This window comes from Gekko japonicus, unplaced genomic scaffold (genome assembly GCF_001447785.1).
Source record: "Gekko japonicus isolate JY-2015 unplaced genomic scaffold, Gekko_japonicus_V1.1 scaffold316, whole genome shotgun sequence".
In the NCBI taxonomy this organism is placed as follows: Eukaryota; Metazoa; Chordata; class Lepidosauria; order Squamata; family Gekkonidae; genus Gekko; species Gekko japonicus.
Window position 1 is genome coordinate 528,457 of NW_015169784.1, and position 21,578 is coordinate 550,034.

Below are 21,578 nucleotides of genomic sequence, written 5' to 3' on the forward strand. Positions count from 1 at the left end.
CAGCGCTGTCCGAAGACGTTTCCGTGGTATTGTGGCCGGCATGACTAAACACCAAGGCGCACGGAACGCTGTTACCTTCCCACCGAAGTGGTACCTATTTATCTACTTGCAATTTCTTGCTTTCGAACTGCTAGGTTGGCAGGAGCTGGAACTAGAGACAGGAGCTCACCCTGTCTTGCGGCACCCGGGTCTTGAACCGCTGAACTACTGACCTTCCACAGCCTGCAGTTCAACGTCTAAACCTGAACATTCCATTAAGCTTCTCTATTTAACAGCCCTTGAGAAACCTTCCTCTTCCAGGGATTTGGCTACTCTTTTTTAAAAAAACTGATCTAAGTAGTGTTGGCCACTGTCTCCTAAGGCAGGGAATTCTGCAAGTTTACAAATATTCAAACAGGAGAAGGGAGAGAACAGCTAAGGCCAAAGTTATTAAGTAATTCTGTATCTGAACAATATTTGCATGAAACCCTCCTATGTTAATAGGTCCATCCTCACCTGAGCATCTGCTTCTTCGTATGGATCAACAAATACAGTTGTTGACTCAATTCGTATTTCCTCCTGGGAACAGAAGAGGGGGGGGGATTATTGTGATATGCTCCACTAGATACATATCACTTTCCTGATTTTTAAAAATTATATAATGAACGATCATGATATGCAGTCTACCTAACAAAACATTAATTTTGCCCAGCGATAATCTTTTTTTTGCAGTCAACACTACCTTGGGACGGTCGGTTTTTGGATCACTCTCCACATTCTCCATTGCTGTCAGAGTCTCGAAACCACCCACCACTCTATAAAAGAAGAAAAGACAATCCATAAGGAAGGGTAAACTGAATCAAACCTCATGTGGAAGGCGATATACACTCTTTTAGGGTCATAGCTAGCAGTTTTGTTGGGTGTACTAATGGCATAAAAAGGGGAACCATCATCAACCAGTGAGAAGCAGATCTTAGTACAGGTAATCGGACATATTCAAAGTTCAGCTGTCCTCTGATTAAAAGAAATCTTAGTCAATAATTCAAATGAATTTGAGCCGATATTAGAGAAAAAAGTATCCTTTACTGGTCTTTAGATGATGCCTACATTTGTCTGTGCAGCATATTTGATTAAACTTTCCCCCCATAATTATGCTTTTCATTATATGCAACGAGCATACAAATGTAGTTATAAAACAGCATATTGCAGCACTAATTCATTCAATCATGTTAATAAAATATTAAGAATCTGACAGTTCTGGATGCCACATTGAATGGTAATTCATGCCAATTTCTGATGAGAACAATGACCCTGCATTAAATGAAAGAGTCTTGCTACAAGTTCTGTTTGACTTCGGTGTGGTTCACCATTCTATATGTGGGTGGAACAGCAAAAGCCATTAATAATACATCCTGCGTTAAAACTCTGGGGAGCTGTTTAAGGTGAGCCTCTGCGCCACATTATTCTGTGATTATTTCTTTGTTCACAGCAAAAGCTCAGTTTTCTTATGATACTCCAGACTGATAACAAAAAATCCCCTTCTAAATGCTGAAGACATTATAACATATGCAACCTGCATTTTTAAGTGCCCTCGAAGCAGACTTATGATTTGATACATCTCTTACTAATATTCTTCTGGATATTCTGCTCTTGCCCTCATTTCAATCTGGTTTGGGACAGTGATGTCATTAGTGGCCCCGATAGATGGTTCCTGTTTGCAAAGGCATTGCTTTCCTGCTAATTTTGTTGGATGCGACAGCTGCTTTTGGTATGGGGGATCAATGCCGTTCTGTTGCATCATCTGGAAATGGAGATGCAGGCGAAGGGTGTGGTACTTCGATGGTCTCTATAGTTCTTGTTTTAACTGACTCAAAGAGTTATAGCTGCTGACACCAAACTGGCCCCCTGGAAGCTGATGGGCAGTGCCCCAGGACTTGATCCTTTCTCCCATGTTTAATCTTTATGTTGAATAATTGAGATTGTCCATATCTTTGGAGATAGATGTCATCAACATGCTGATGACAGCCAGCTCTATATTTTGTTAACTAAGCCTCCAGAGGCAGCTGTCTCTGCTCTGAGCTACTTCCTGGATGCCAAGGTCAGTTAGCTAAAGGGGAAATGCTGAAGCTGCATACATATAAAATGCAGGTGATACTGTCTGAAACACTTGAAAATCTGGAGGGAGTCATGCTACCAGTGCCAACCCTGGACAGGGTGATGTTGTCACTGGCAGAAAGTATGAAGTGCCTGGGACTTTTGGACCCAGCTATGCTGATGGAGAAGCAGAATGGCGTTGTTGCTAAGAGTGCCTCCCACCAGTTACACCTAGTGAACAAACTGGCTCCACTCTTGAACCCAAATGACCTGGTGATACTGATCCATGCTACAGTAGTCTTGAAGCTAGAAGGCTGCAATGTATTCTATGCAGAGTTGCCCTTAAAAACAACCCAGAAATTTCAATTGGTTCAAAACCCCACAGACCATTTGCTTACCGCATTATTTTTCTCATATCACAGCTGTCTTGGAGAAATTGCATTAGCTGCCAGTATATTTCTGGGGTCAATTTAAGGTGCTGTTGCTAAACTTCAAAGCCTTTCATGGCCTGGGGACTGCATACCTGAAGGACCGCCTCTCCCCGTACAAATCTGTGTGTCAGCTCTGTGTTCAATAGGCTGACTCCTTCTCTCTGTGCCCCTCTTACAGGGAGGTTTGAATGGTGGCAGCCCATCCCAGAGCCTTCTCAGGGACAGCCCCAATGCTTTGGAATGGGATACCGCAGAATGCTAGATCTATCCCGTTCCTGGCCCAGTTTTACAAGGCAGTGCTCTTTCTGAAAACCTTTGGATAAGGTCAGAAGGGATCTTGTACAACATTGATAGGGCTAGTGACAGGCGGCCATGGGAAAAGGATGGCTGTCTGAGATGTGATGGTTGCTGGCTTAAGTTTTGTACTGGTTTAAAGTGAGGATTTTTATCATTTATAGTATAGTCATTTGTAAACTGTTCTGAGCCTGCAGTGTTGCACAGAAAGGCACACACGGTATTGCAATAAACAAATGAACAAACAATTCTGTTCTCTCTTTTTTTGGGAGGGGGGATGATAATTCAAAGCAGCCAGAAAAATATACAATGGGAATCTCTATAAATGGGAATCTCTAGTTCTGAATGCTGTATTGCCAGAAGGAAACGTGTACTATGTGAGGCCTTGTAAAAGAGTCAGATTCTAAATTTATTTTCTACGTTTCATGTGAGTTCTCGGCTCTGCTGACATCTGTGTCTTGTACATTCCCTTTTCCATTTGTGTCTGTGTTTTCCCTCTTCCTAAATTATATCAATTAAAACCTTTTGCCATATTGTGCTGGCAGTGACCCAAAAGTAAACAGTCTCCTGTTCAGAAGACAATGCAAAAAATTATTTCTGGAATGCTTCAGCAGAGAAACAAAAACACACTCATAGCATAAGGGGGGGGGAAACGTTGTTGTGCAAGGGAGAAAAAACAGACATTCGCTCCACAAATTTGTGTTTACCAGGAAAACAGTTTTAAGATTTAGATTTAGGTAGGGGTCTAGTAACTTTGGAAGAAACACTTTTAAGGGTTACCAAGCTTTCAAGTGTGCATATTGTGGTGCTTGGGTATGTTTCTTTAAGAGAACTTGTTGCTGGGGAAGGAGGCACATATAAGCCAAGATGCAGAAGTGGGGATAGTGTGCAGATTTAGGGAGGTATTGTTTTAAGCCATTTTTCTTGTTGGAGTTTTTTTAAATAAACGGCTCCTTTAACGACAGAGCCTTTATTGGGTAAAACTTAACAAACTAGCGATGAGGATGGCTATTTTGCCTTTGAACCCCTCTGTACCTTTTTTGCAGGGTCCAGGTGAGCCTCCGATTGTTTTTACTTCTTGGATCTGGATGTTTGATAATTATCTGCTTGCATTAGTGACAAAGTGGTGTCTGAAGAAAGAAAACCTGCACTGCTTGTTCACTCCTTGGGAGCAGAAGGACAACACAACTGCCTTATACTGAGTCAGGCCACTGCCCCTTCTAAGTGAGTACTGTCTCAACCTGACTGGCAAGGGGTCTCCAAGTCTTCATGAGAGGAAAGGTCTTTTCCAGCACCTACTGCCTGAGGGATCCTCAACAGGGTGGTGCTGGGAACTGAACCAGGGACTTTCTGTATACCAACCTTCTGTATACCAACCTGGGAACTGAACCAGGGACTTTCTGTATACCAACCTCCAAACTATACCCCTTCTCTCTGGCTACTGAGCTATCGCTCTTGTGTGTATACACACTGCACATATAGGAAAATGTGTGTACCTGTAATCATCACCTGGTGTACACTTCATCCTGAATGGAAGCTCGGCGACCTAATTTTGGAGGGGGGGTATTTTTATCCATCACCCTGAAGGAGGGACTGCAGCCAGAGCAGAGGCAGCAACGAGACCTTGAAGGCTGGGCAGAGGACACAAACTTTCACCAGCTCTGCGTGTGTGTTGCTAATCCGTCCTATATTAACGGCTTTCAAGCAGCTTTGAGAGTCATACATGGTGGAAAATCGAGGCTAAAAATCCTTTAAATAAACTAAGCATTTTCTACACAGAGAAGTCCAGAGGGGCTTCTACCCTAGCAGCTGTTTGCACCTTTTCAGTGAGACCTGATTCCCATTTTGAGAAATGTCTCATTTATTTAAGTACTGTATCCTGTCTTTCTACCATTTTGTCTCTTAACTGGCTTACAGACTGAAACGAGGTAAGAGAATGCCAATGCAATAAATCCAACAGAATAGACTGAGAGAACAGGCAGCCTAGCAGAGGAAGACAGACGCAAGAAACAAATTAATTGCCACTGAAAGCTCAGGAAAAGAGGAGAAACTTAAGTCTAAAGGAAAATAATAGTGCAGAACCAGCCAAACATGGCTGGGGAGAGAGTTTCAAAACTGAGGGTCCGCTTCAAAAAAGGCTCTGCTCCCTTGACAGTCACCATCGCCACTGGTGAGATCCAAACAGGGAGCTCCATTGGAGACACCAGTTGACAGGAGGGTTTGATTGGGAGATGGCTACTTCCTTGAGACAGAAGGAGCAACGTGACAAAAGTCTCTTCCTGACATCCTTGTACTCGGTGAACGGGACAGATCAGCACTGAAGGCTAAAATGCAGGCCCTCCCACATCTGGCAAGAGCCTCCAAATGAGACACTGGCTTGTGTCCTCCCCAGGGCTATTTTTGGGCAGGAACGCACAGGAACGGAGTTTCAGCTGGCTCCCGAGTTGGCCACGCCCAGCAGGAACTCATTAGCATAATAGGCCACACCCAACAGCAGAAACTCATTAGGATTGGCTACATTAGGGGTGTGTGGCCTAGTATGCAAAGAAGTTCCTGCTACAAAAAAAGGCCCTGGGTTTTGACAACAAACAAGGTAAACAGAATAACCAGCAAAAGGTGGGTGTGGCTGGATGACCACACTTCTGGTAACATGGGGGTGTGGCCTAATATGCTAATGAGCTGTGCTGTCAGGGGTGTAGCCTATGATGCTAATGAGTTTATGCAGTTGGGCGTGGCCTATTATGCTAATGAGTTCCTGCTGGGTTTTTTCTACAAAAAGAGCCCTGGTCCTCCCCATGCTGCTAAGTATGAAGCCTTCCTCTGATGGGAGCGGCTCCTCCTCCAGAGGAAGGGCTTCTTTCATCAGAGGAAGAGGTCACAGTTGGCTATTTGCCATGGCAGGATCATGCAAGCCATTTAGCAAACACACACGCTCCAGCAGCCCGCAGACCACAGCAGGGAAATGCTTGAAAAGCTGCAATTCTCTTGTCAAGGTTTGTTGTCTCAGTCTCCATTCCCCTACATTTACACATCACAGAAGGCTCTACTCCTATGACATATCTAATAAATACAGAGGTTAGGCTAGAAAGTTTTTTTCATTTTTCCATCTCCTGCTCAGAACATACTTCAAAAACCGTGAGTACCCTGAAAGAAGAAGAGGAGGAGGAGGAGATTGGATTTATACCCCGCCCTTCACTCGGAGTCTCAGAGTGGCTTACAAACTCCTTTCCCTTCCCCTCCCCACAACAGACACCCTGGGAGGTAGGTGGGGCTGAGAGAGCTCTTTTGAGAACAGATCTGAAAGGACTTGTAACTATTATTATTATTGTTGTTGTTGTTGTTGTTGTTGTTGATTTATAACCCGCCTTTCCTGCACAAACAGGCTCAACTGACCCAAGGCCACACCAGCAGCTGCATGTGGAGGAGTGGGGAATCAAACACGGTTCTCCCTGATCAGAATCTGCACTAACCACTACAAAAAACTGGCTCTCTAGAAGAACAACTCAGTAACCAGCATTGAACAGTTTCACAGGACATATCCAAAAGGTCAAAACAGGGGAAATTATTTAAAATATGGATTGCTCTAAAAATACAGCAGTTGGAGCATAAAACGTTCATCATATAATCACGAGGACTTGTTGCAAATGAATTTTGGCCCCGGTCACACGGGCCGGATATCGCGCGGGGGGGGCGTGGCTGTTTGCCCCGGAGCGAACTACCGCATGGCCGCTGGATCTAACGTCCCACCGACGTCCCGTGGTTCGGGGGGAGGTGCCGATCATATGTAAATCCTGTGGCGCGGCAAAGAAGCAGCGCAGCGGGGGTGGTTGTTTTTTTTAACTGAAGTGTGCGCATGCGCCGTTGGCTGCTTGTGCGCATCCCGCGGAGACTTGGGGGGGGAACCTTTTCGCGACGGGACATGGGCGGGCGCCGGATGCCACGAGCTACCACCGGAAACGTGATCAGACGCCCGCCCTTGCCCTGCAGTTTCAGGAAAGTAGTACCTCGGAGGTACTAGTTTTTTACAGCACATCTTCGGCGGGAAGCCTCGGGTTCGCCATGGGAGCAATCGCGCCCGGAAAATCCGCCTATCTTCTGTCTCTGTAGCGTGGCTAATGCTCCATGTGACCGCAGCCCTAATGATGAAACAGTCTGAAAACATTCTGCCGGCCTGCACTAAGATCTTCATTACAACAACAACCCCTGATTTGGGAAGAGTTCTTAATTTTGCACAACAAAACACTGGTAACGGGGGTTGAAGATTGCACATGCATCCCTGCCAGGTATATCTCCCCTCCCTGAATTGTTATTATGACTCATGAAACTCGCAGAATACAAAAAAGGTATTTTTAATTGCAATGACAGTGCTTGCAACCGCTCAGACACCTTCTTCCACCGAAAACATTAATATAACTTCACTGAACAGATTGCACAACCATCTAGCCTGGTGCATTTTTCTCTTCTAGTCCTCACCTCCTGTATGCAAGAGCTTCCTTCCCTTAATGTGCACCTGACAGTCAGTTCCTAGAAATGTGATTATTTAAAGGCCGATGTCATTTTAGTTCTGATCCTCAGGTATGCACACCAGCTTGCAGTCTACAGATCCAGCCAGTTCTCTGGCAACGTAACAGGGCTAACCACTGTGTCCTGATACAGGCATTTGACTGTGTAAGCAGAAGAACCAATTAACATCCCAAGGGAGGCACTGCTTGCACCCACTAAGCTTAGCTATCAGAACCATTCCCACCACCACCACGATTTTCCTTGAATGTGACTGGGAAAACAAGGCCCATTCATCAAGACAGCAGTTTGTGTGAAGAACTCTTTGGCAGGAGGTGCCCCAACCCAAACACTGCTATATGTCAGCGGTGGCCAAACTTGCTTAATATAAGAGCCACATAGAATAAACATCAGATGTCTGAGAGCCACAAGACATGAACAAATATTACACACAGGGTTTTATTGAAAAATATAAAAAATTGCTTTTTACTAACATTAAATGAAGTAAAAACAGATATTGAGAACTATATATGTATTTGTCCAATGGTATTTGTTTGCTAATGATATTTTTTTGTCTAAGAGAGAGAGAACGCATTTGAGAAGGCACTGAAAGTTAAAGTTGGTTTCTTTCTCTGCTCCCCCCCCACCTCAAGCCTACCCAGGGAGGGGAACACTGGCTGGGGAAGGAAAGTCCAATCGGGGAGGCCTGCCTACCCTTCTCTTCCCCAGCCACCGTGCTGGGAGCCGCACAATATGTGTGAAAGAGCCGCATGAGGCTCCTGAACTGCAGTCTGGCCACCCCTGTTGTATCTTCTGCTCCCCAATGGGTTCAGGGGCAAGTGCTTCTGGGAAGGGCTTGTTCTTGGCCCCACCAGTATTTGCTGAGCTGGAATCGTCAGTGGAGGGTAATGTCAAAGGGTTATTGGACCCTTGGTGTTGCCCTCTGGCATGCACATCAAGCCCAGTACTAGTTTGTTTTAGGGTGGAAAACCTGGGACCAATAGCAATTTTGTTGAAACATACTGATAAAGCTGCTTTCACGTCCTAAAAGGTGGAAAATGAGGGGTAGAAGAAGAAGAGATTGGATTTATACCCCGCCCTTCACTACTCAAAGGTGTCTCAGAGCGGCTTCCCCTCCCCGCAACAGACACCTTGTGAGGTAGGTGGGGCTGAGAGAGCTCTGACAGAAACTGCTCTTTTTCAAGGACAGCTCTTATCAGAACTATGGCTTGCCCAAGGTCATCCAGCCAGGTCCAAGTGGAGGAGTAGGGAATCAAACCTGGTTCTCCCAGATTAGAGTCCGCGTACTTAACCATGACACCAAACTGGCTCTCTTTGAAATCATTCAAATAAGTAATCGAGAAATAAATAAAAGAAAATCTCTCAGAGTATGTCTTGGATCTTCCTGCAATACAGATATGTGGATCCTCCAGGCTGGAGAAAAAGACATTTTCACAAGAAGTGGCACCTAGAATAGGTTTAATATTACTGAATAAGAAGCTGCAAGATCTTTAGTTTCCCAGTACCCCAGATGATTTGCCTTTGAAAATCCCAAACATCTTTCCCAAAACAGCAGGAAAAAAGAGAGAAAGATGATGCAAACGCTACACTATGTGAACAGGGGGGAAAAACATACAGAGAGGAAACATCACTTTTGCCCACCATTAGAACAAAAACAGTTTTCAAGATTTTTGCTTGAACATGATTGGTAAAATGCCCAGGCCCTTTCATCTGCTACTGAAGTACACACAGGGAAACTACAAGAATACTTTAATGAAATTGTCCTCTTTACCTTCCAAACACTGTGTGCTTCTTGTCCAAGTATGCGCAAGAACGGAATGTGATAAAGCTGGAGAGGGAAGGAGAAAAAGACAGATCATACTAGCACATTTGTATTTATTCTCAAAAGCCAAAGTATTCGAACGACTGAGCCACGCAGAGTTCGCACTCTGCTTCTAGATTTTTAAATTTAATTATATAATGTTACACTTTAAAATAGCAGCAGCGATGACATAATATATATGACAACAGGAGAAAAAGGGGCACAACAACCATATCATTTACAAAACTATTTAAATATATAAGCAATTTCACTCTGCTTCTAGATGGCTGCCTGTTGGTAGGAACTCAGGCCCGGTTCACACATGCAGAAGGCTTGAAGTGGCAAGGATGCTGCAGAGACCACTCAAGTGGCTGGTGGCAGTGAAATGGAATCTTATACATGTTGGGAGGTGGGAAAATAAAGATGTAGAGGTCGCCTCCTCATTGAGGTCTACCGGCTTGAGACCTGGGCCAGCTGAGGAAATTCAACATTCCCTGTGGTGGAAAGAGATACCTATGGGCAATGCTCCCTCTAAGCTGTGGAGTCTTGTGAGCAAAAATCCTACTTTGTGAGCTACTGGCATTAAAGTTGTGAGCGAGCAATTTGGCTACTGCATAGATTAGTTTGCTCTGGAGCCATGTTTCCTGAGCTAAGACAAAAATGTGTGAGCTGGAGGCTAAAAAACTGTGAGCTAGCTCACAGTAATTCAGCTTAGAGGGAACACTGCCTATGGGACCCATTTTGCCACCTCTACCAAGAGGGGCCCTTTACCCTATGCAGTTGTGCCCTTGCTCGCACAACACTTTCTAGGAACCTGCACCAATCTGAAAACATGCCAGCCTCCAGGTGGGGCCTGGAGATCTCCCGCTTTTGCAACTGATCTCCAGCTGACAGAGATCAGTTTCCCCTGGAGAAAATGGCTGCTTTGAAGGGTGGACTCTATGGCATTATACCATGCTGAGGCCCCTCCCCTCCTCAAACCCCACCATCTCCTGGATCCACCCCCAAAGTCTCCAGGTATTTTCCAAGCCAGACCTGGCGACCCTATTGTCAACCTCCAGGTGGTGGCTGGAGATCTCCTGGGAGTATAACTGCTCTCCAGGTCACAGAGATCAGTTCCATCTAGTCCAGCATCCAGTCTCACAACGTGGTCAGCCAGTTACTATTAAGGGCAAATAAGAGGGCATAGATGCCAAGGCCTTTTCCCAGTGTTGCCTCCGAGCATGGGTATTCAGGGATTTTATGCCCTAGATTGTGGAGGTTCTCTTTAGTCACAATGGCTAGTTGCCACTGATGGACCTGTCTTCCATGAATATGTACTCTCTTAAGCAAAATGCACACACACAAAAAGGAAGGCACTACTTACAACTGCGACTTGTTACAGTTGGGTCCAGAATTGGCCATGCTGAGGACGCCACGTCCTGTATGAGACAGGTTGGGCTTGAATTCATCTTTAAATGGCTTTCCCCAGTAAGATTCTCCTCCTGAAACAAACAAACAAATAAACGAAGGCCTGCTGAGTCAAGCCACAAACCCATCACCCTCCTCTACACGCATGATATGTTTCCGTCAGATTTTCATGCGCTTGGAAATCCCACAGCTGTCATTCTGAAATGTGAGAATGGCCTTGGATTCTGGCAGAGAGCCCAGTTTTCTTTCTGATAAAGACGGCAATCAATAATATGCAACTGAGAATCAAAACAACAATAAATAGACCTCCGTGTCCTGAGGCGAATGAAGCAGAGGGGAAGCCCTGGCTGAGGGAGCTCATGCCATCAGCTCCTAACAGCGACCACCAACGAATGCCTTCCTGAGCTCCTTGAAGGAAGGGATGGATAAAAACAGGACGGACAGACCGACCCACCAATAGTCTGAGGGAGACTAGCCCCTCTTCCATTTTCTTTGGGTGTGAGGGGAAAATCAGAGAAGCTCAGGGAGCAAGAACCTGAGAAAGCTCCTGAGAGAGGCCAGCTGAGGCAGCCCTTTGAAGCCCCACCTTTCAGGGGCAACTTTATCACTTTTCTATTCTGCCCTTCCTCCAAAGAGCTTAGGGCAACAGATATAGTCAGTCAGTCGGTCAATATTTATTATGGTCAAAAAACCAGCATATAGTTCTTCCAGTCCCCACTGGGGAGAAAAGGGGACTACAAATGAATGAATTTTATCCTCACAAGAATCCTGTGAGGCAGGTCAGGCTGAGGAAGAATGCCCCAAAAGTCCCCTAAATGAATGTCATGGTCGAGTGGGGATTCCAAGGCCTGTGTGCCCAGAAGCGAAAGGCAGAGAAGAAGCAGAAAGATGTTGGAGAACTGCTGCCAGTCTGAACAGACAGTACTAAATAGATGAACTAAGAGCTCAGCAGCTCGCTACATTCACATGTTCAAGCCTGGGCCAAAGAGCTCATGACACTGGACTTTCAGGACCTGGGAAAGAAGAGCCATCTGGGCAGAGTGTCAGAGCAATCATGGCGACCACAACTGGGCCTCAAATAGAAGTACATTTTTTGGGGGGGGGGGACTGCTGCAAGCTACACCGAGCCCCTGAGGCAGAGTGGGATATTTTTTTAAAAAAACAACTAAAATAAAATCAGTTCCCACCGACAGCCTGAAAGAATGGCCAGTGTGCTCTGAGGGGAAAAGCAAGAAAGGAGAGGGCAGGGAGGCCACACCATCAGCCCCCCTAAACAGTGCGCTAACAGCCTGAAACTCCAGCTGCTTTTCCTGTTTACACCTTAATACTTTAAACTGTCAACTGCCATGAGTGCCTTGAGAGACAGAGCACAGTTAAATTTATAATAAGACCCTGGGGGGAGGGGACAGAGAGAGTGTGTGTGTAAGAGAGAAACGGAAATATATATGGGCAGGAGAGAAGATATAGATGTATACAATTAAATACGAGGTGGAGAAAGTTAAGACACAACGTTTGCCCTGTTCTTCTCCATTAGAACTTGGGGGTCACCCAATTAAATCCACTGGCAATAGATTCAGGACAGACAAGACAGAAAGGCCTTCTTTGCACAACACACAATCAGCTCATGGCATTCACCGCCAGGAGACATAGTGACAGCCACTGGCACACAGAAAGACAGCTTGTCAGAGAGAAGGGTTCTTGCCTAGCTGAGAAGTAATGCATACATTATTATGTATTTAGAAGAGTTTTTGAAAAGCCACCTTTTGACCGTATCTTGTCATCAAGGGGGTTTGCAATACAATAGTGAACGATAACATTACATATCAGAAACTTTTAAACCAATTCATAATATATATGTGGTGCCAATATATACGATAGCCAGGTATTACATATTACATTATATGATAGCCAGGTATTACATAGCAGTTCTTTAGTGTAAACTGAAGGGCCTTCAGAACAGGTTGGTCTTCATCTGGAAGGACATCAGCAATAAGAACTTTCCCAACTCCTGTGGGAGGACATTACATAGCTCAGGGGGATCAGCAGAAAAAGCCCTTCATCAAGTCCCACTGGTTAAGGCTGGTTATCTAAGGAAGGCCTTCATGTGGACACCAAGACCTAGGTCAGACAGTACAGTTGGAGATGTTCCAACTGTACTTAGGAACACTGGATCCAAGATACTTACGGGCTTTAAACACCAGCACGTTAACCTGGGCACAGAACTGGAAGCCAACATAAATGGCAAGCACTGATCACAGATGGACATCTCAGTAAGGACTTTAGCCACTGCATTTTGTACCCATTGTAGTTTCTGGGCCATGGCTCGGTGGCAGGGCATCTGTTTTGCTTGCAGAAGGTCTCATATTCAATCCCCTCATATCCCCAGTTAAAAGGATCAGGTAGTAGGTAATGCGAAGGACCTGAGATCCTACAGAGCTACTACCAGCCAGAATGGACAATACTGGCATTGATAAAGCAATGGTCTGATTCAGTATAAGGCAGCTAAAGGATTTTCATGCCTGGCCGAACTGAGCATGCTCAGGAGCCCCAGTGAGCATGCCCAGAAGGGCAGGCACGGACATCCCACCAGTTCAAACCAACCGCCGCGTATCAATCTCCTAACAAAGCCCCCACCTATATTCCTGGGAAGACTACAGCCCAGATAGAGGCTACTATCTTAGTGAAGGCCTAGTCTGAGGTTGGAAAAATTGCAGGTTGGGGGCCATGTGTGATTTCCAGAACTGCATGAACTAGACAGATGGCCATCTTTTGACAGGACCATCACAGCTGCCAAGATCCCAGCAAATGTACTTGTTTAATCCATCTTTATTCTTCATTTCCCCCAAGAAGCTCAGGCTTCTGTAAATTGTTCTCTCCTCCTCCATTTTATCCTCACACTGGAAAAACTATGAACAACCAATCAAGAGATGCTCAAATAGCCATTTTGTACAGTCCACACAGTGGGTAGTGGTATGCCCCAGGAAGAGTCAAATCCCTTCATGTCCAGGGCTAACAATTCAAAACCCTATCTATGCAGAACTTTTAGATCCCATCTTTCTTCCAAGGAGCTGAGAGTGAGGGACGTCATTACCAATGTTCCCTCTAAGCTGTGGAGTCTTGTGAGCAAAAATTCTATTTTGTGAGTTACTGGCATTAAAGTTGTGAGCAAGCGATTTAGCTATTGCATAAACTAGTTTGCTCCAGAGCCATCCTTCCTGAGCTAAGACAAAAATGAGTGAGCTGGAGGCTAAAAAACTGTGAGCTAGCTCACACTAACTCAGCTTAGAGGGAACACTGGTCATTACCCCCTCCTGCATGTTAGCCTTGCCAAGAACTTTTTTTAAAAATTAACATTTTAATTAATTTTTTTAATGTCAATACAGAAATCACAACAATCAGATCATCAGGTGATTGTACAAAAAGTTGGCTACGACTGGGTCATTCAGTAACATTTTGGTAAGGTCATCAGTTGGTCAATAACAGTGCACAAAACATACAGTCGTACAGTCAGTGCTCTCGGTGGAGTCTCCATTTGCTACTATACATTTCAATCTAGCGTGGTTTTGGTTTTTCACAAGTCCATCTTTGATCTGTATATAGGGTTTTCTGGAATTCTATTTGCCTTTGCCATATAATTAATGAGTAGATACCAAGTTGCTATGAATTTCTCCTCAAATTTACTTGTGGATAGGTTGGATGTGTTAATCGGTATTTTACACATAATTAAGTGGTCCCATACAGCCTTGCAAGAACTTTATGAAGTGGGTTAGGCTGAGAGAGTGTGACTGGCCCAGGGTTCCCCAAGGGGCTTCCTGGCTTTGTGGGGATTAGAACCTGGGCCTCCCAAATCCTAGTGTGACATTCTAACCCAGGGATCCCCATACTTTTCAAGCCTGTGGGCACCTTTGGAATTCTGACACAGCATGGTGAGTGCAGCCACAAAATGGCTGCCACAGGAAGCAGCCACAAAATGATTGCCACAGCTTAAACTTCAGTCACATAGTGAAGATCCATGTGCTGCAGTGACAGCTGCTACCAAAGCAACATTTAAAAAGAATCTGCATGGCTAATCAAACCTCCTGTGTCCAATCAGAAGCCTTGCTGGATAAAAACCCTACTTGACCCCACACACTTCCTAAAAATGCAAGAAACTGCAAGTAGATAAATAGGTACCGCTTTGGTGGGAAGGTAACAGCATTCCGTGTGCCTTGGTGTTTAGTCATGCCGGCCACATGACCACGGAAAAGTCTTCAGACAGCGCTGGCTCTTTGGCTTGGAAACGGAGATGAGCACCGCCCCCTAGAGTCAGATTCGACTGGCTTTCAAGCGAGGAAAACCTTTACCTTTTACTATAGTGCCCATGGGCACCATGTTGGGGACTCCTAACCTTTATACTATACAGGCTTTCCAATCTGAGGTGGACCAGGGCTCTGTGAAGTTCTCTTGAACAACTTGAGATAGAAAATGGGGTCTCTGAGCGCACGCTCTTTTGCCGGGCTGTCATCTCTGTATTATTTATGACAGATGTGACATTTTCATTTTCCTCCAGGATTATTTCTAATCAGGAGAGAAAATGCTGAGATGAGTCATTTCCATAGTTATACAGCCGAGTCTATAATCTTGTTTGACAAACCATGGGGGGGGGGGGGTAAGAGTGGGAAGAAACATATTTCCCCTTAGCATCATTATCAGAAACACCAGAAATGCATCTGAACAGGCCGGGAAGAGGCCGGTCTGCTTGCAGAACAGGCTTATGAATCCTCTGGAGATGCCGTATCGCTGGCAACAGAGTGGCTTGCAAAAAGCATCTGCTACCCTCAATAGGTGATTGGCACACGTGGGCTGCAAAGGAATTGCAGATGCTGACAATTGCAAAGGGAGAAGAGCCACTGGAGAAAGGGGAAAGGGGGAGGCACAACCAACAGACCCTGGGCAGGGCAGGAAAATCCCAGTGGCTCCCACCCACCCCCCTATCGCTTCTTATTTATTACAGTTACTTGGATCTCAGTTTTCCAAACATTTATTTGCTCAAAGCGACCGGAAGGTTTATAAGGATTTATAGAGATTTATAAAATTATGCATGGGGTTAGAGAGAGTTGACAAAGCAATTTTTTTCTCCCTCTCCCAAAACCGTAGGATTTGATGGCATCTAATGAAGCTGATGGGCAGTAGATTAAGGACCGAAAAAAGGAAATGCTTCTTTACACAGAGACTGGTTAAGGTGGAATTCGCTGCTGGAGGATGTACTGATGGCCACAAGAACAGACAGCTTTAAAGGGGATTAGACAGATCCATGGAGTATAGGTCTATCAGTGGCTACTGGCCATGGGGACTGAGGAGAACCTCCAGTCAACCTCTGAATCCCAGTGCCAGGGGGCAGCATCAGGGGGAGGTTTTGGCCTCTATGCCCTGTTGTTCGCCCTACAGAGGAACTGGCTGTCCACTGTGTGAGACAGGGTGCTGGACTACAGGGACCACTGGTCTGATCCAGCAGGCTCTTCTTATGTTGTTGGTCCTTCAGAGGAATTGGTTGGTCACTGTGTGAGACAGGATGATGGACTAGAGGGACCACTGGTCTGATCCAGCAGGCTCTTCTTATGTTGTTGGTCCTTCAGAGGAATTGGTTGGTCACTGTGTGAGACAGGATGATGGACTAGAGGGACCACTGGTCTGATCCAGCAGGGCTCTTCTTATGTTTTCATGTTCTTAAAGTAAAGCCAGCCTTCAGTGAGGGGCCATGACGCAGGAAAAAGCTTCTGGGTTTAAATCTCCAGTGTCTCCACTTAAAAGGACCAGGTTGGATGATGTGAAATGCTTCTGCTGCAGAGCCTCTTGCCTGTGACAGTACACTGTACTGATCATAACAGACAAAAGGCCGTACACAGTTGAAGTCAGTCTTGGGTGTTCACTGCAGATTAAACTTGAACACCTGCTTTTTCATGAGACAAACAATTCATGACTTCCCGCGAAGTGAAGAATAGCCAGTGCATCAGCTAAATAATTCCAGAAACCTTGACATCAAATGCTATATTTCTCCCCAGTATTTAACACATATTTTTGCACAGCAGTTATTTATTTTCTGGGCCTCAACTAAATAGTCTATAATCTTAGAAATCTGCATATTCCAACAGCGGGTTTAGATTGAAGCAAGAAACAGGGTATTTTAGCCACACGAATCTGCATAGCTAATAAAGATAAAAAGGTTCAGTTTAAAAAATCTATTTATCTGTTTCAGCCACTGGAATTAACAAAGCCTGCATGCTACGTAAAATGAGGGAGCCCGTTTACAAAACTGCAGTGCTGTGCTAAGCGGGTCTCCTCAGAATCCCATTCAGGTCTATGCAATGGGGCTGACTCCCAGGAAAGAAGTATTCTTAGGAAGGAACTGTAAACTATACACTGGTTTGGCACACAGGGTTGCCAACCTCCAGGTCATGCCTAAAGTTCTTTCAGAATTCCAACTTCTTTCCCAGCGACATAGATCAGTTCCCCTGGAGTAAATGGCAGCTTCAGAGGGTGGGCTCTATGGCTATCATGTCCCCAGTGAGCTCACTCCCATGCTCAAACCCCACTCTCCTTGGACACCATCCCCCAATCTCCATGAATGTCCAAAGCCAGAGCTGGCAACCCTAGCAAGCGACATAATGCATGAGATCTAAACAAGTCCACATAGATTATGGCCCAAGCAAAACACACAGGCGGTGTTTTCTGAGTAATGTGACCAAACAAACCATTCTTTCTCATTCAGATGGGTAGCCGTGTTGGTCTGATATCATGTCCCCAGTGAGCTCAACTCCCATGCTCAAACCCCACTCTCACAAAGGCCACCAAGGTGGCTAACCATTGAAAATATACATGATATTATTTTCACAAAGGGAGGCCTGGATCATAAGGAACTTTCCCAAAACTCTCCACAAGGTCCTACCCCCTCCTCCCGACCAGTGTTCCCTCTAAGCTGAGTTAGTGTGAGCTAGCTCAGAGTTTTTTAGCCTCCAGCTCACAGATTTTTGTCTTAGCTCAGGAAGGATGGCTCCAGAGCAAACCAATTTATGCAGCTGCCAAATCACTCGCTCACAGATTTAATGCCAGTAGCTCACAAAGTGGAATTTTTGCTCACAAGACCCCACAGCTTAGAGGGAGCATTGCTCCCAACTTGTTCCCCTTAACAGTATTTTATTTATTTATTTTATTATATTTCTATCCCGCCGTCCCCATGAACGGGCTCATGGCAGCTCACAATTAAGGGCCCCATGTGCCAGGTACATAAAACATATAAAAACATATGAAACAACATAAAAACAACCATATATTACAATTAAAGTGCTCAGTGATGTTAATCCTTCAGACGAATTAAGATGGCGTACTGCAGATGTAACACAAAGTCCCAGTTCAGCAGTGACCGATCCATCATGATGCTGTGGCTCAATCTTCATACAGGGCCAACCCACTACCCCGTTGTTACGAACGATAATAGTTGGTGGTAGTGGTAGTAAAAGGTAAAGGTAAAGGTTCCCTTGCTCGAAAGCCAGTTGAGTCCGACTCTAGGGTTGCGGTGCTCATCTCCGTTTCAAAGCCGAAGAGCCAGCGCTGTCTGAAGACGTTTCCGTGGTCATGTGGCCGGCATGACTAAACACCAAGGCGCATGGAACGCTGTTACCTTCCCACCGAAGTGGTACTTATTTATCTACTTGCAATTTCTTGCTTTCGAACTGCTAGGTTGGCAAGAGCTGGAACTAGAGATGGGAGCTCACTCCATCATGCGGCACCCGGGTCTCGAACTGCTGAACTACTGACCTTCCACAGCCTGCAGTCTTAACCACTTGAGCCACCGCAGCTCTTGGTAGTGGTAGTGGCGGCTCCTAATTAAAAGCCTGGCGGAAGAGTAAACAACAGTAAACTCTAGGGTTGAGTGTCTACCATAAAAGGGCCTACTTTGAATAGGGTTAACAACCTGATGCTGGGAAAGATTGATGGTCAAAGAAGAGGGGGATGGCAAAGGATGAGATGGTTAGACAGTGTCATAGATGCAAGAAACATGAAGTTGAGCAAACTTCAGAGGACGGCGGAAGACCGGAAGGCCTGGCGGGAGCTGGTCCATGGGGTCGCGAAGAGTCGGACTCAACTTGCGACTGAACAACAACAAACAACCTCAAGGAGTCACAACTGATCTCCAGATTACAGAGACCAGTTCGTCTGGAGGAAATGGCCGCTTTGGAGGGAGGATTCTGTGGTATGACTCAGAGACCATATCCCCACTGAGTTCCCTCCTCTCCCCAAATGATGCCGTCCCCAGGCACCACCCCAAATCTCCAGGAATTTCCAAAGCCAGAAATGGAAAACCTGAAAAAGACCTGCTTGTAGACAAGACTAGGGTGGGGTTTTTTAAAATTAGTTGGGGTTTTTTAAATAACTATTTTTGTCCCCAAAAAGGCACCCCCCCAACAAAAAATAGCCCGATGAGACTGAGCATGCTCATTGCCCTCAAAATGTTGAAAGCAACTGAACGAGGGGGGAACAGAGCGGAATGAGCAAACTGGCCTCCTCTAGCCTTTAAGGGCACAACTGGACAGCATGGCATCCCTGTAAACAATGCAGAGGATGCTGCAGCCATTTTACTTTGCTTTACACATTTATTATTTATTTATCAGATTTATACCCCGCCCTCCCAGCTGAAGCTGTGGAGGCCTGCTCCTGCTCTGCATGAGACTGTGTGTGGGGTAGGGCTCCCAGCTCCGGATTGGGAAATACCTGGAGATTTTGGGGGTGGAGCCTGAGGTGGGCGGGGTTTGGGGCATAATACCATAGAGTCCAACTTCCAGAGCAGCCATTTTCTCTAGGTGAACTGATCTCTGTTGCCTGATGATCAGTTGTAATGGCGGGAGACCTCCAGCTGCCACCTGGAGTTTGGCAGCCTAGTGTGGGGGTGGGCTCCTGTCTCCCCACCACACTATTTTTCAAGAACCCAAATACCCTGGGGATTTGGGCTCATGAAAAAGTGGCATGGGGGGGGAGACTGGAGCCCCCTCGACTGCACTGCGGTCCCACGTAAGGCCCTGTTACATTTTTAAAGCAGGAGAGTTTCTGAGGCAAAGTGACTGAGGGGACACCATATTGCCTAGTTGTGCTCTAACAGAGTATAGTATCCTGGAAGAGTGGCTGGAGATGGTGTGGATTTCCCTTTTCTCCTGCAGTTCCCCCAAATTATAGTTAACAATCGTCGATGTAAACATTTTTGAAATAAGTGTAGCATAGAAAAGAACATTTTGGGCCCCTGCTGCTTCAGAAGTATGAGGAAGTGGCACCTGGTTTCCAGGACTGATTTTCAAACCATAGCAACTTGTCGCTGCTGTCACAGAAAAAGGCTTGCTCTTTCTTGAGAGCTAAATGCTTGCCATGTTAAAAAAACAAAAAACAAAACACAAACGATTTTGACAGAAAGAGGGGCCTCAAAAGCATGTTAAAAATAACAAAGCCTGTAATAATCTGAACAATGGAGTGGGTGGGAATACATCATTCACAAGTTCTCTCTTTTTTGGAGGGGGAGGAAGAGGTGTAACCCAAAATTGGGCAAATGAAGTGGGAGGCCTCCGGTTCATAGATGGTGATCAGGCTGGCTTTTCCTCTCCTTTTCCTTGTCATTGGGGTGGTGGTGGTGGTTAATCTATGTATTAGACACAAAAATGTGTGTGACTAAGTCCCACCAACTGCTTTATCAAATGAAAAACAGCTTGGGGGGGGGGGATGGTTTTGAGTGTAGAAGTGGCAGCATTTTGGTGCTCCAAATCGGCTCCCCAAGCTCTCCCTCCTCCACAGCAGTGTTCCTGCCACATTTCATGCTTGCAGTCAGTGGGAACACCTTGTGGGGAGGGAGGAAACAGGTGGGCATGTCTGATCTGGAGTGGGGAAAACAGCTAGCGGGAGAGAATTGAGCACTTCTTCTCACTACTGCTTCTTTCCAGGGTTAGGGTTGCCAACCTCCAGGTGGGGCCTGGAGATCTTCTGGAGTTACATCTGCTCTCCAGAGGATAGAGATCAGTTCCTCCGGGGGAAATGGCTGCTCAGAGGGTGGACTCTATGGCATTATACCCTGCTGAGTTCCCTCCCCTCCCCAAACCCCACCCTCCTACGGTTGCCAAATCGGGCTGGGGGGCGGGGAATCCCCCGCTTCCGAGGCCCGATTTCCGGCGCAGGGGAATTCCGGCCCGGGGGAATCCCGCCCCCAAAGCTGCGTCACCACGTTGCAGACACTGGGGGCGTGGCCGAGCTCGTCGGCGAGCTCGTCGGGGGGAAAACCATATGGAAAACCCTCTGACGAGCTCAGCCACGCCCCCAACGTCAGCACGTCGCCCGTCACTTCCGGCGACGTTCTGCCGGCGCGCGCGCTCATACGATCGGCTCCCGGACCGCACCGACGCTCCCCCGCCGAGAGGGGTAAGAAGATTTGGCAACCCTACACCCTCCCCAGGTTCCACTCCAAAATCTCCAGGATTTCCCAAACCCAGAGATGCCAACCTTACCTGGTCTAACTAAAATATAAAGGCAGTATGTTTGCACCTGAAGTCTGCCCCTCCCTGGAGATTAGTTAAGCATTTGAAAATAGTGACGCACACTTTCACGCACTCTAACTTAGGAGTCCCAACCTTTTTGAGGCTGCAGGCACCTTTGGAATTCTGACACAGTGTGGTGGGCACAGCCACAAAATGGCTTCCACAAAATGGCTGCTATAGAAGGTGGAACCAGGCACAAAATGGCTGCTGCAAGCTTACCTTCAATCACAGTGAAGATCCTTGTGATGTGGTGGCAGCTACTACCAAAGCAACGTCCTTAAAAATCTACAGAGCCAATCAAATCTCCAATGGCCAATCAGAAGCCTTGCTGGTCAAAAGTCCTCTCTGGCCCCACCCACTTTCTAAAAACATTGGGCAGGCACCAGGAAAGGTATCCCTGGGTGCCAATAGTACCCAGGGGCACTATGTTGGGGACCTCTGCTCTAACTGCTGCACTGTACTGGCAAGGCTGCTAACAGCCATCTCAGCCCCCAAGACTTT

At 46.1% G+C, this 21,578-nt stretch overlaps 1 protein-coding gene across 1 annotated transcript in view; it reads right to left on the minus strand.

Annotated features, from left to right (window-relative positions):
* Positions 1-21,578, minus strand: part of PPIL2 (peptidylprolyl isomerase like 2) — a 129,553-nt gene that overhangs the window by 9,369 nt on the left and 98,606 nt on the right. Inside the window, exons 15-18 of the mRNA XM_015416895.1 lie at positions 10,487-10,604; positions 9,091-9,147; positions 722-794; positions 496-558 (exon numbers count right to left, since the gene is read on the minus strand). Of these exons, the coding sequence (XP_015272381.1) occupies positions 496-558; positions 722-794; positions 9,091-9,147; positions 10,487-10,604 (311 nt within the window). The remainder of the gene's footprint in view (positions 1-495; positions 559-721; positions 795-9,090; positions 9,148-10,486; positions 10,605-21,578) is intronic.